The sequence below is a fragment of the Girardinichthys multiradiatus genome, chromosome 7, assembly GCF_021462225.1.
Source record: "Girardinichthys multiradiatus isolate DD_20200921_A chromosome 7, DD_fGirMul_XY1, whole genome shotgun sequence".
Classification (NCBI taxonomy): domain Eukaryota; kingdom Metazoa; phylum Chordata; class Actinopteri; order Cyprinodontiformes; family Goodeidae; genus Girardinichthys; species Girardinichthys multiradiatus.
The window spans coordinates 41,944,476-41,958,505 of NC_061800.1; the positions used below are offsets into that span (position 1 = coordinate 41,944,476).

Consider the following 14,030-nt stretch of genomic DNA (forward strand, 5'->3'; position numbering starts at 1 on the left):
CCTTACAATCGGCTAACTTAACTTGATTTATGTTTCCACAGAGGAGCCAGAGTTGTTCTTGGATGCAAACATGGCTCGTGACCACTTAGCCATGCTGGGAACTGATATCACTCTTAGTGCCACAATTAAGGGTGTGCCGACACCAACAGTATCCTGGAAGAAGAATGATGGAGATGTTCCTTCTCATATCACTGTTGCTGTTACCACCACTGGCAGCAAAGTCTTAATTCCCAAGTGTGTCCGTGCAGATTCTGGCAACTATACCATCACAGTGGAGAATGCTGGTGGAAAGAAATCAGCAACTGTTGCTGTGCTTGTGCTGAGTAAGTAAAATGTATATCAAAATGAATTAGTTTAAACCTCAGTTAGAATAATGTGAACGTTATTTAACACACACTGTTCCCATCAGATAAGCCTTCTCCTCCAAGAGATCTTGTGGTGTCTGAGGTGACCAGTGAGTCTGCTTACCTGACATGGAAGGCTCCAGAGGACAATGGTGGCGCAGTCATCTCTCATTATGTTGTGCAAAAGAGGGATGTGGCTGCGGACCAGTGGGTACCAGTTGCTGCAGCCAATAAGAAGCTTAGTCTTATGGCCATGTACCTGATGGAGGGAATCCAGTACCTATTTAGGGTGGCTGCTGAGAACCAGTTTGGCAGGAGTGACTTTGTAGTGACCAAGACACCCATCAAGGCTACTGATCCTCTATGTGAGTAAAGATTATAGTACCTTGTTGCTTTCTAACATTTTCATGTTCAGAAGGACATAAATCATTATAAAAACATGAAGTTTACAGAAACATCTCTCATGAATCGTTTAAATACATGATCAGAAATTAATTGTGCTTCTTTTAACACCTTTAAGATCCTCCTGGCCCACCCAAAAACCTCCACCATACTGATGCAGACAAGACAGAGGTGTGGTTGAACTGGCAGTGGCCTGATCGCACTGGTGGAAGTGAAATTACCGGCTTCATTGTAGAACACCAGGAAGAGGGCCAAACCGACTGGGTTACATTCAAGACTGTGAGCAATAACCACAGTCATGTCACAGGTCTGGAAGAAGGCAAGACCTACCGCTTCAGGGTCAAGGCTCAGAATGCCATTGGTATTAGTCGCCCTGAGACCAGTGTCCCCATTACTTGCCAGGAGAAGACATGTAAGAAAAATTGAGAGTGTTTCTCATGTTAAACCCTTTTTCATGTGCTCATTTAGATCTTGAAAATCATGGTTCATGTTTTCTTTTTTTTTAGTGCCTCCTGCTATTGAAGTTGATGTGAAGCTTATTGAGGGTCTTGTAGTCAAAGCTGGAAGTACTATTGTTCTACCAGCTAAGATGACCGGAATTCCTCTTCCCACTGCCAAATGGATTAGCGATGGCAAGGAGATCACACCAGAAGGCCGATTTAAAATTGAATCTGCTGAATCTTCAACCATTCTCAGTATCGTAGAGTGCCAGAGAGGAGACACTGGAGAGTACATACTCACTGTGTCCAATATTGCAGGTAGTAAGACTGTCGCCCTACATGTCACTGTGCTGGATCTACCTGGACCACCGATTGGACCCATCAATATCTTGGAGGTCACCCCTGATCACATGATGATACAGTGGAGGGCACCTAAAGATGATGGTGGCACACCTATCACCAATTATGTGGTGGAAAAGAAGGATGTCAAGAAGCCATGGGAGCCTTGGTCAGTTGTTAGCTCTAGTGGTACCAGCACTAAGGCCAAGGTGACAAGGTTAGAGAAAGGCCGTGAGTACATTGTCAGGGTTCGAGCAGAGAACAAGATTGGCATTGGTGCTGATCTTGAAAGTCCTCCTACTATTGCCAAGCACATGTTCAACCCTCCTGGTCCTCCAGGCTTCCCTGAGTGTTCTGATATCACAGAAAATGCTGTAACAGTGGAATGGGCCCTACCTGACTATGATGGAGGTTGCCCCATCAGTGGCTATGTGATTGAACGCAGAGAGATGACAGGAAAGTGGATTCGGGTCAATAAAACTCCTGTGCTAGACCTAAGATACAGAGTCTCTGGTCTGTTTGAAGGCAACAGCTATGAGTTCAGAGTGTTTGCTGAGAATATCGCTGGCATCAGCGAGCCGTCACTCACATCTGACCCAATTAAAGCTACCCGTGCCATCACTAAACCTGGACCTCCTGGTAACCCCAAACTTAAGGACTGGAGTAAATCATATGCAGACATCTGCTGGACCAAACCCACTAGAGATGGAGGCAGTCCAATTCTGGGCTATGTTGTTGAGGTTCAGAAGTCAGGAAGTGCCCAGTGGGACAGAATCAACAAGGATCTAATCAAAATCTGTGCTTACAGAGTGCCCGGCCTAATAGAAGGAATGGAGTACAGACTACGTATCAGAGCTACAAACAAGGTTGGAGACAGTGAGCCCAGGGAGCTACCTGAGACAATTTTAGCAAAAGACATCCTGGTGCCTCCTGAAGTTGTGGTTGATGTCTCCTGCCGTGACTCTGTGACAGTCAGAGCAGGTCAGATAATCAGTTTAATTACTAGAGTAAAAGGCAGACCAGATCCAGACATCACATGGACCAAGGATGCCAGAGTCTTGTCACGAGAGAAGCGCATTGAAATGAACAACAACTACCCTGTTTGTGAACTAATTATTTATGACTCACTCAGGTCAGATTATGGAAAATATGGCATTGTTGCCAAGAACAGTAGTGGACAAGCACAGGCTACCATTTTGGTGAATGTTCTGGACACACCAGGAGCTTGTCAGAATTTGAAAGTAGCTTATGTGACCAAGAAATCGTGCATGGTGTCCTGGGAGAACCCTGAGGATAATGGAGGCACTGAGATTACTCAGTATATTATTGAATGCCGTCAGCCAAGCCAAAGAGGGTGGACAGTGGTCTCCAATGATTGGACTAAACGCTTGATAAAGGCTCCTCTTACTGAGGGCTGTGAGTACTTCTTCCGCGTGAGTGCTGAAAATAAGATAGGAGTCGGTCCATCCACAGAGACAAAATCGCCTGTTTTGGCAGTTGATCCTATTGAGAAACCTGGGGAACCCATAGATTTCCATATATCTGAGATTGGAAAGACCTTCTGCTTCTTGAAGTGGAAGAAACCTGATTACGATGGTGGTAGTCGAAACATAGGTTATCATATTGAAAAGAAACCAAAAGAAGCTGAAGAGTGGGAGAGGCTTCATAAAGGGGCTATCAAGGAGACCTACTTCATGGCAGACAGGTGTATTGAAAATCAAATCTACCAGTTCAGGGTTCAGACTAAGAATGAGGGAGGTGAAAGTAATTGGGTGACAACAGGAGAAGTACTAGTTAAGGAACAGCTGGTAGAGCCTGAAGTTAAGGTTAAGCTGGATGGAACCCTTGTTGTGAGGGCAGGAGATTCTATTGCTATAGAAGCAGCAGTGAAGGGCAAACCTCAGCCTGATGTAAAATGGACAAAGGATGAGAGCAAAGAGGACATTAAGAAAGGCCCAAGGCTTCAACTTGAAACTGGTGCAGACTTCTCCAAGCTGTTGATTACAGGTGCTAGACGCACCGACAGCGGAAAATATGTTGTCACAGCCTCCAACAGTGCAGGAACCAGCTCTGCTAAAGGCACAGTGAGTGTACTGGATAGACCTGGTCCCATTAGGGACCTCAAGGTGTCTGATGTCACCATTGACAGGTGTAATCTGGCCTGGGACGTTCCTGAGGATGACGGTGGCTGTGATATTTACAACTACATTATTGAGAAATGTGAGACCAAGAGAGGGATTTGGTCTGTTCATTCGAATGCAGTCATCACTAATAAAGCTAAAGTAACCCGACTTATTGAAGGAAATGAGTATATCTTCAGGGTTCGAGCCGAGAATAAAATGGGTCCTGGGCCTGCAGTTCAGAGTGAGGCTATTGTTGCTGGCACCCAGTTTAGTGTACCTGATGCCCCTGAAACACCAGAGGTGATCAAGATCAGCAAAGAGGAGATGACCGTACAATGGTTAGAGCCTGAGAAGGATGGTGGAAAACCAATCATAGGCTATCTACTGGAGAAGAGAGAAGAGCATGCAGTTAGGTGGTCTCCTGTCAACAAAGATCCAGTCCCTGGAACTCGTTTCACAGTCACTGGACTATTGCCTCTCCATGATTACCAGTATAGAGTAAAGGCTGTGAATGAAATTGGAGTTGGTACTGCAAGTAAGGCTTCTCGTGCAATAACTGCAAAGGACACAGTTGGTAAGTTCATACTGGTAATATGTTATCATTTTAATGTTTTTACCATTGCCAAGTCCACTGCCTCACATATCATTATATGTACTTACAGAACCTCCTGCACCACCTACCAACTTAAAGGTGGTGGACAGCACAAAATCTACAGTAACTCTGGGCTGGACAAAGCCTGTGTCTGATGGAGGTGCTCCTCTCATTGGCTATGTTGTGGAAATGAGGGTACAAGGGAGTGCAAAGAAAGGAGATGATGGCTGGAAGAGATGCAATGTGGCAGCACAACTTATCATGTGCGAGTTTACAGTCACAAGTCTTGATGAAAAGCTAGTGTATGAATTCAGGGTATCGGCTCAAAACCAGGTGGGCATGAGTCTGCCTTGTGACCTAGAGAGTGCTGTGATTCCAAGGGAAATTTTAGGTAATGAATATTGTATACAGTTCATGACAAAGGTTACATGAAAAAAACAAAATCTGTTTTTTGGATTCATAGCTAACAAAAATAACTTTTTACCAACAGAGGCACCAGAGATTGACTTGGATGCCAACCTGAAGCAGGGCCTCACAATTCGCGCTGGTTGTCCCATCAGACTTTGCGCCACCATCAGAGGCAGACCACATCCCACAGTAACGTGGAGGAGAATGGGTATCGACAACGTGGTCAGGAAGGGTAAAGTTGACATCATCGACACCATGACTTTCTTGGTCATTCCTGACAGCACCCGTGATGACTCTGGGAAATACTGCCTGACTCTAAAGAGCCCTGCAGGAGAAAAGGCTGTGTTTGTTAATGTTAAGGTTCTGGGTAGGTCTTTGCTTCCTTTTCAAATTCAGTTAAGATTACCTTTGTTACTACAAAAAAAACTATGAATATGTTGTTTTTCCAACTATTCAGAAAAGGCATAATACAACTGAAGGTGAAAAAATGAAAAAGTCCAATGTTATTTTTCCCTGTAGATACTCCCGGACCTGTAGTAAATCTTGAAGCTACAGACATTAAACAGACCTCGGTTATGTTGACTTGGAATCCTCCAGAGAACAATGGCGGCAGTGAGGTGACACATTACATTGTTGAAAAGCGAGAGATTGATCGCAAGACATGGTCAACTGTCAAGACTGAAGTTCAGCCAGACAAGATTCCCCTCAAAGTCAATGGTCTGTTACCTGGTACTGAATACTACTTTAGAGTCATAGCGGTTAATGAGTATGGCTCTGGAGTTCCCAAAGTGACACCTACTTCCTACCTGGCTTCCGATCCTGTCAGTAAGTGTCATCCATTAATCAGAACATCGCAAGAGAAGTAAAATTTCATTTAGGGTTAACGTTTAGCTTTGTCTTGAGATCAATTTTCACCACAAATTAAAACATATTCACATATTGAATTCTTTTTTTTTAGGCAAGCCAGACCCCTGTCAGAAGATTGAAATTCTGGAGATAACCAAGAACAGTGCAATGATTGGCTGGGTGAAGCCTGAAAGAGATGGTGGTGCCAAAATTGATGGTTATGTTATCGAATACATTGAAGTCAAACCTCCAGCGGAGCCACCAGCCCCTGTGGAGGTTTGTAACTAAACTGTCCTCCTGCATTAACCAGTTAAATTAGTCAAAACCTTATAGCAACAAACCATACAAGCCTTTTTGTTAAATAATTATGAATATACCCAGTTATGCTGTCATTTTAAAAAACATTCACATAAAGGTTTGGAATCCAGACTTCTTATTAAGACACTTTAAATTAATATGTTCTTTTCATGCTCTCTGCACTACTCATCTACAGGTGGCTGAAGGAGAAGAAGCTCCTCCACCACCACCACCACCACCAGTGATAGAGGAGGATGAGGAAGATGAACCTGTAAAAGAAGTGTGGAGTTCCTACACAACAGTTAAAGGTTTAACAATCAGTGTTAGTGGCCTGAAGGAGGGCAAGAGGTACAAGTTCAGAGTGGCTGCCAAGAACATCATGGGCATGAGTTCTTTCACTGAAACTAGAGAGGCGACTGAGATCAAGGAACAGATGGGTATGTTTAAATCCATAATGACTGTTTTAAAGAATAGCTGTATACAGTTTATCCTTTTAAGACCATGTGATTCATAACCTGATTATTTTAAAATTGACAGAGATCAAAACGGCAAATGAAGTCAGAAAATTCAATGTGATTACTGTTTGATATTTACAAATGTCTTTATCTAAATGGAGTAATTACTGACATAATCAGCCAATTTTGCTGTTTTATACCACAGTCGAACCAAAGATTGTTATGCCAGAAACAGTAAGTGCTAGAGCTGGAGCCAAGCTCAGAGTGGAAGCACTTGTTTCAGGAAAACCTGTTCCAACATGCAAGTGGATGCGTGGGGAGAAAGCGGTGGTCCCATCCAGTCGCTTGGCTGTGCACCAATCCGGTAATTTGTGTGTCCTGATCATCAAAGATGTGACAAGGAGTGACAGTGGAGAATATAATCTTGTTGCGGAAAACAGCACTGGACAAATTTCCCAGGCAATAAAGATTGTTATTCGAGGTGTGTAACACTTTATCTTCATTTCTGAGGTAAAAAGTTGGTAAAAGTGTTTAATCTGACCCAAAGAGTAAAAAATACTTGGCACACAATTCTTTTTTTCAGACATCCCTGGTCCTCCAGAAGGCCCTGTGGAGATTAGTGACATTGATTCTGATGCTTGCTCCCTGTCTTGGAACAAACCTGTGGAGGATGGCGGCAGCAATATTACAAACTATGTTATTGAGAAATGTGATGTGAGCAGAGGCGACTGGGTGACAGCCCTCTCCTCCTGTGGGAAGACCAGTTGCAGATTGGGAAAACTTGTTCCTGGAAAGGAATATGTGTTCCGCATCCGTGCTGAAAACCGTTTTGGTGTGTCAGACCCCCTTCAATCAGAAAGAATGGTCGCAAAGTTCCCCTTTGGTAAGTGTGACTGAAAAATGCTCCAACACTGTAGCTTTGTTGGCCTTAGATGCACGTTTATGAGAACAGCTGGGATGGTGTATTTATTTGAGATTATAAAATATGTTTGTACTTTTTTTCTAGATGTTCCAAGTGAACCCCTAAACTGTCGTGTCAACAAGACCAACAAGGATTGTATGTTTGTTGCATGGGATAAACCAGAGAGTGATGGGGGCAGTCCCATAACGGGGTACTACATTGAGCGTAAGGAGAGAAACAGCCTTCTGTGGGTAAAGGCCAACGATACTGTGGTCCGAACCACTGAGTACCCCTGCGCTGGTCTTATTGAAGGCCTGGAATATACCTTCAGAGTATCAGGCATTAACCGTGCTGGCCAAGGCAAACCAAGCAAGAAAACTGACTTCGTAACTGCAAGAACACCTGTTGGTAAGTTAACACTCAATGCTTGTATACAAAAGTGTTTATGTTTCCCATTACGTTTGCTGCTATCAATCATTTCTATTTCTGTTTTACAGACACTCCAGGTAAACCTGAAGTTCTGGATGTAACTAAGAACTCTGTCACTTTGGTTTGGGCCCGTCCTAAAAATGATGGAGGAAGCAAGATCATAGGGTATTATGTTGAGGCTACGCGGGTGCCAGGAGACACTTGGATACGTTGCAACACCAGCAGTCAGAATGTTCCCAGGGAGGAATATTCAGTGACGGGACTTGAAAGAGACCTTCAGTACCAGTTCAGAGTTATTGCTAAAACTGCAGTGAACATGAGCAAACCCTCAGAACCCACAGACCCAATCCTGGTCTGTGCTGAGAATGGTGAGACATTTTTAATTCAATTCAATTCAGTTTATTTATATAGCGCCAATTCACAACACATGTTGTCTCAAGGCACTTCACAAAGGTTTTACTCAACACACTCATGAAGAAGCTACTAAAATAGTTCAAGAAAATCTATTGTATTTAACATGTTTACTGCAAGTCTCTGACAAGTTAATTATTTATGTCATATTCAATACATGCAGTTCCTCCAAGGATTGAACTTAAGGCCAAGATGCAAAAAGCTGTAACGGTCAAGGCTGGAGCCACCATCCTGCTAGAAGCAGATGTGTTTGGTAAACCTATGCCCAGAGTCACTTGGAAGAGAGGTGATGATACCCTGAGGTCAGGTGAAAGCCAGGTTATTACTCAGCAAAGAAACCATTTCCAGTTAGAGATACAAGCTGCCACCAAAGAACACACAGGAACCTACACCGTATTGGCTGAGAATGCAAGTGGCTCTAAGACTGTAGAAATCCAGGTCAACGTACTAGGTAAGGATTTATGTTTTTAAATGTAAGAATTGAAATCGATTTTTTTATTTATTTAAATATTGCCTTTATGTTTGTAAAGATGTGCCAGGGCGTCCTGCCAGTGCCAAGTATGTTGAGGTTTTAGCCTCCAGTATCAAGATGTCATGGGAGCCTCCACTGGAAGATGGTGGCGCCCCTGTCAACAACTACATTGTGGACAAGCGTGAAACCAGCAGAACTAACTGGGCACAAGTGTCAACAAAGATAAAGGGTGACCTAATATTTAATGTGGAGAAATTAATTGAAGGACATGAATACCAATTCCGAATTCGTGCTGAAAATACATGGGGAGTTGGAGACCCATTTATCACCGATCCAGTTGTGGCCAAGAATCCTTTCAGTGAGTCATCATCTTTAGTTAACATTCATACTTTAAACTTGTTAATAGTGCTGAAACTGTATGTTCAGAATGCTACATGACAAACATTCTCTGGCACATCACAAAATGTTTATTCATAAGCTGGGTCTAGATTTAGCAATTAATTGTGATCTGAAGCTATATTTGTCATTTCTAATCAAATATGTTTACTTGGGCACAACTTCCAGGTGTCCCCGGTCCTTGTGAAGTCCCTGTAATCACCAATGTGACCAAAGACAGCATGACTGTGAGCTGGAAGGAGCCTGTTGATGATGGAAAGTCCACCATTCTGGGCTACATGGTGGAAAGGAAAGAGACCAAGGAGATGAAGTGGACCAAGATTAATAGAAAACCCATAACAGAAAGGATTCTCGAAGTAACAGGCCTAACAGAGGGAGTTGAATATGAGTACCGAGTCACTGCTGTCAACATAGCTGGGCTAGGGATGCCCAGTGAACCCTCTGCTGGCACCACTGCACAGAACCCTCTTAGTACGTCTCAAACATCAGTGGCCATAATAATATTGACCCTTTTTTGGTTATCTCAAAAATCAAATATCTACATGTTGTCTAAAATTATTCATTGTGGTCCTCTCCAGCTCCTCCTGGACCTGTTATAAACCCTAGCGTAATGGATACCACCCAAAGCACAATCAGTCTCAGTTGGACTGCACCAGCTAACAATGGCGGAAGCCCCATTATTGGATACTTAGTGGAATGCAAGAGAACAGACACCACAGACTGGATCCGCTGCAATGTCCCTAGGAACCTGCAGGACACCAACTACGTCATTCAGAACTTAATTGACAAAGCAGAGTATCAGTGTCGCATCACTGCTGTCAATAAAGTGGGCTTCAGTGAGCCAGCTGAAGTCCCAGGCAAACATGTTGCCAAGGATATCATAGGTATGTATTGTGTTATATTATTGTTCAAAAATTGCTTGAGGCAGGACATGGTCAAATCACCAAACCCTTACAAATATCTAGCATATGCAACTAATAGAATTTGAATGACACCAGATACAAATTTTCTGCTGTAAACTGAAATTAATACATTGAAATCTCATGCCTAATACTGTCAATGACAACCACACCTTTTTGTATCTTTACTCAGTTGCTCCTGAGGCAGAACTAAGTGCAGATCTGAAAGAAGTCCTTGAACTTAATGCTGGCACAAACATGAAGCTATATGCTACCATCAAGGGCCGTCCCAAACCCAAGATCACATGGGCAAAGATGAATACCAACATTAAGGACCGTCAGGGCATTGTCATCAAATCTAGCAACATTGACACTATGGTTATGGTGGAGAAGGTCAACAGATATGATGCTGGCAAATACATTCTGTCCCTGGACAGCTTGGCTGGCATGAAGATGTACACCATTGTTGTCAAAGTTTTTGGTTCGTACAGGAATAATTTTCATACTGAGCATTCATTCATCCATATATCCTTCCATACATACCGTGGCTCAGGGTTCGTTTTGTAACCGATGGGTTGCTGGTACGAACCCCCACTCTGTCTGTCTCACTCTCTTATTTTAAAAGTATTTTTCACTTTCCAGATACGCCTGGACCACCAGTAAACCTGATGGTGAAAGAGACTTCCAAAGACAGTGCTTACATCCTTTGGGATGCTCCTCTGATTGATGGCGGTTTTGAAGTCACCCACTACGTAGTGGAGAAACGTGACACTGAAAGAAAGGCCTGGTCTATTGTCTCAAACAACTGCACCAAAACTTCATTTGAGGTTCCAGACCTGAATGCTGGACAGTCCTACTGCTTCAGAGTGTCAGCAGTCAACAAGCTTGGTACTGGAGAATCTTGTGAAACAGCTGATGATGTTAGAGCAACAGGTGGGTTAAACAATAATTGATGTACTTTTTTAGTCTTCTTATGAGAGAATATTCACTGTGTTTCATTTGTACTTTTTTTAGAGGAGCCTGGACCTGTTATTGACTTCAAAACCTTGCTGGTGACCAAATACTCATGCACTCTCAGCTGGAAGAAACCCCTCACCGATGGTGGCAGTCGCATTATCTGCTATGTGCTAGAGGTTCTCAATGGTGAGGACAAATACAAAGAGCTTATGAGGTCCAAGAACATGCAGTACAGCGCCAAGGACCTTGTAGAGGGTAGAGAGTATACATATCGGGTCAAAGCTGTAAATGATTCTGGAGAAAGCTCTCCCAAGGAGTTGACTGTGATGGCTAAGGATCAAATTAGTAAGTGTCCTCATATATTAAACTTTCCTGCAAAGCAATTTTGAAAACTTTGAGTGATTTTAAAAGGGATTTTAACATTTTTGTTTCTCTAAAGTTCATCCAAGCTGTGACTTAAGAGAGTTGCCCAACATGTGCTACATTGCCAAAGAGGGCAGTACCGTCCGTCTAAAGATCCCAATAGTTGGCAAACCTACTCCCAAGATTTCCTGGAAGAAGGGAGATGATGAAGATTTGACAGACACCGGCAGGGTCTGTGCCGAATCATCTGCAGTCAACACTACCCTCCTAATCAGGGACTGTCAGAGAACTGATGCTTCCAAGTACACCATCACCTTGAGAAATAGTGCTGGCACCAAAGAGTCTACCATCTTCATCAGGTAAGAGTCAAAATAAAATTATTGAGAGATTCCAATCATATTAAAACAATGGCTATTTATACATAAAGGGTAAAATGTTTCATCTTTTTTGTTTTAGGGTGGTAGGTAAACCCAGCATCCCTGGTGGACCAATAAAATTCAAAGATGTTACTGCTGATGGCGCTACGCTAAAGTGGGGTGTTCCTAAGGATGATGGTGGCTCAGAGATTACCAACTACATCTTGGAAAAAAGGGACTCCATCACCAACATGTGGGTGAATGTTTCTTCCAATGTGGAGACAAATACAATGAGGGTGACGGGTCTTCATGAAGGCACTGAATACATATTCAGAGTCGGTGCAGAGAACAAGTACGGTGTTGGAGAGGGACTCAAGTCTGAGCCTGTTGTTGCAAAACATCCATTTAGTAAGTGTTTTTTCTTTATGTAGCCACTTACAGCCTGTACAACGCTGTATACAGGGTGCTTCACTGTATAACACTCTAACACTCTGCTTCACTGATTTTTATTTTTTACAGATGTACCTGATGCACCTCCTCCTCCTCAGATCATGAGTATGCGGCATGATTCTGCATATCTCACCTGGTCTGACCCCAGAAAGACTGGAGGATCTCCTATCACAGGTGCAGTCTGCTTAAGACTTAATCACTCCCCTTTTTACCAATTAGATTATTTTATCAGTATTTTATGTGAAAATAAACAAATAATTTTTCATAAATGGGAGATGGTCTTACTATTTTCTCCAAACTTTGATGCGATGTTCAGGTTACCACGTTGAGTTTAAGGAGAGGAACAGCATGTTGTGGAAAAGAGCCAGCCCAGCTGCCTTAAAGATGAAGGAACACAAAGTCACTGGACTAACTGAAGGTTTGGAGTATGAGTTTAGAGTAATCGCTATTAACTTGGCTGGAATTGGCAGGCCAAGTGCTCCAACGGATCCGCAGGTGGCCCTAGATCCCATCGGTAAGTTTACATGGGGCAATTTAGCATCAAGAATAGAAACGCTGAGCACATTCATACCCAAACATGTTTTGTTTTTTTACCCCTGTATTAATAGATGCACCTGGTAAACCAGATGTAGTCAGCATTACTAGAAGCAGTGTGACCCTCCAGTGGACTGAACCTCAATTTGACGGCGGCCACAAGCTGACAGGATACATTGTAGAGAGGCGCGATCTGCCTTCCAAGATCTGGGTGAAAGCCAACAATGTGAATGTTGTAGAGCCTGCATTTACTGTTGGTGATCTTCAAGAGGGCTGTAAATACGAGTTCAGGATCCGTGCAAAGAATGCTGCCGGTGCCCTTAGCCCACCCTCTGAGCAGACGGATACCATTATGTGTACGGATGAATATGGTGAGATAAAAATGAATAACCACTCTGAGCACTAGTGTAAGTCAACATGACAATAAGTTACATTTAGGCCATGATGAGTTAAATGTTTCTCATTTTCTCCAACAGCTGCACCAACCATTATTATTGATGCCCAGGTAAAGGAAGGTCTGACCGTCAGGGCTGGTGATACGATTGTTGTCACTGCAACAAGCATTTTAGGAAAACCTTCGCCAACCTCCGGCTGGTCAAAGGGAGGAAAATACTTCAAACCCTCTGACCTTGTTCAAATTGAAACCACTCCAACATCGTCCACTTTATCTGTAAAATATGCTAGCAGAAAGGACTCAGGAGAATATATAATCACAGCCACCAATCCTTTTGGTGTAAATGAGGAAACTGTCAAGGTCAAAGTTCTGGATGTTCCTAGTGCTCCTGGACCAATTGAATGCAGTGGTGTATCCTCTGAAAAGGTGACTCTTACTTGGACAGACCCTAGTGAAGACGGAGGCTCTCCTATCAAATATTACACCCTGGAGAAGAGGGAAACTAGCCGTCTGCTCTGGACAATCCTGGAAGAAAAGGTCATTAACTGTCACTATGTGGCCAACAAACTCATTCAGGGCAATGAATACTTCTTCAGAGTCTCTGCTGTGAACCAGTATGGTGCTAGTGAGCCATCTCATTCTGAGGCTGTCAAGATGGTCGACAGATTTGGTATGTGTGATTAATTTATTTAATCAGGCTGTACCCTTTTATTGGCTTTAATATTTGTATAAATATATTCCTGGGTTCATTTCGTAGTAAATAACTAACAGTGCATTATTCTTCTGTTTTTTAGGTCCTCCTGGTCCGCCATCTAAACCAGAAGTTGAGAAAGCTGATGGACATTCTGTAACTTTGACCTGGAGAAGACCAGCTGAAGATGGAGGAAGTGACATTATTGGTTATAGTATTGAGAAGAAGGAAAAGAAAGCGATGCGTTGGGTTAGGGCATACAAGAAATCCATTGCTGAGCTCAGCTTTGAAGTCACAGGTCTCACTGAGGGTGTTGAATATGAGTTCCGTGTTCTTGCTGAGAACAAAGCTGGTTTTGGAGAGCCAAGTGAACCATCTATGCCTGTCAAAACAATAGTTGCAGCCTGTAAGTAAAGACAACTGACAAACTTGTCATTCAAGCATTTACCCCAGCGAAATTATAGTTTTTATATTTATCTGTGCAAAGATACTTAGTTTTTGCAGAAATCTTTTAGGTAAAAAATTATAACC

General features: G+C 42.9%; 1 protein-coding gene across 1 annotated transcript in view; it reads left to right on the plus strand.

Annotated features, from left to right (window-relative positions):
- Nucleotides 1-14,030, plus strand: part of ttn.1 (titin, tandem duplicate 1) — a 163,029-nt gene that overhangs the window by 104,686 nt on the left and 44,313 nt on the right. The window contains 27 exon segments of the mRNA XM_047369711.1: nt 42-323; nt 410-709; nt 865-1,158; nt 1,253-4,222; nt 4,311-4,631; nt 4,731-5,015; nt 5,168-5,473; nt 5,607-5,770; nt 5,988-6,228; nt 6,452-6,727; nt 6,830-7,129; nt 7,253-7,555; nt 7,645-7,944; nt 8,151-8,438; nt 8,518-8,817; nt 9,024-9,326; nt 9,434-9,739; nt 9,948-10,235; nt 10,397-10,687; nt 10,769-11,056; nt 11,151-11,433; nt 11,531-11,838; nt 11,950-12,054; nt 12,197-12,394; nt 12,489-12,785; nt 12,891-13,478; nt 13,603-13,905. Coding sequence (XP_047225667.1) covers nt 42-323; nt 410-709; nt 865-1,158; nt 1,253-4,222; nt 4,311-4,631; nt 4,731-5,015; nt 5,168-5,473; nt 5,607-5,770; nt 5,988-6,228; nt 6,452-6,727; nt 6,830-7,129; nt 7,253-7,555; nt 7,645-7,944; nt 8,151-8,438; nt 8,518-8,817; nt 9,024-9,326; nt 9,434-9,739; nt 9,948-10,235; nt 10,397-10,687; nt 10,769-11,056; nt 11,151-11,433; nt 11,531-11,838; nt 11,950-12,054; nt 12,197-12,394; nt 12,489-12,785; nt 12,891-13,478; nt 13,603-13,905 — 10,488 coding nt within the window.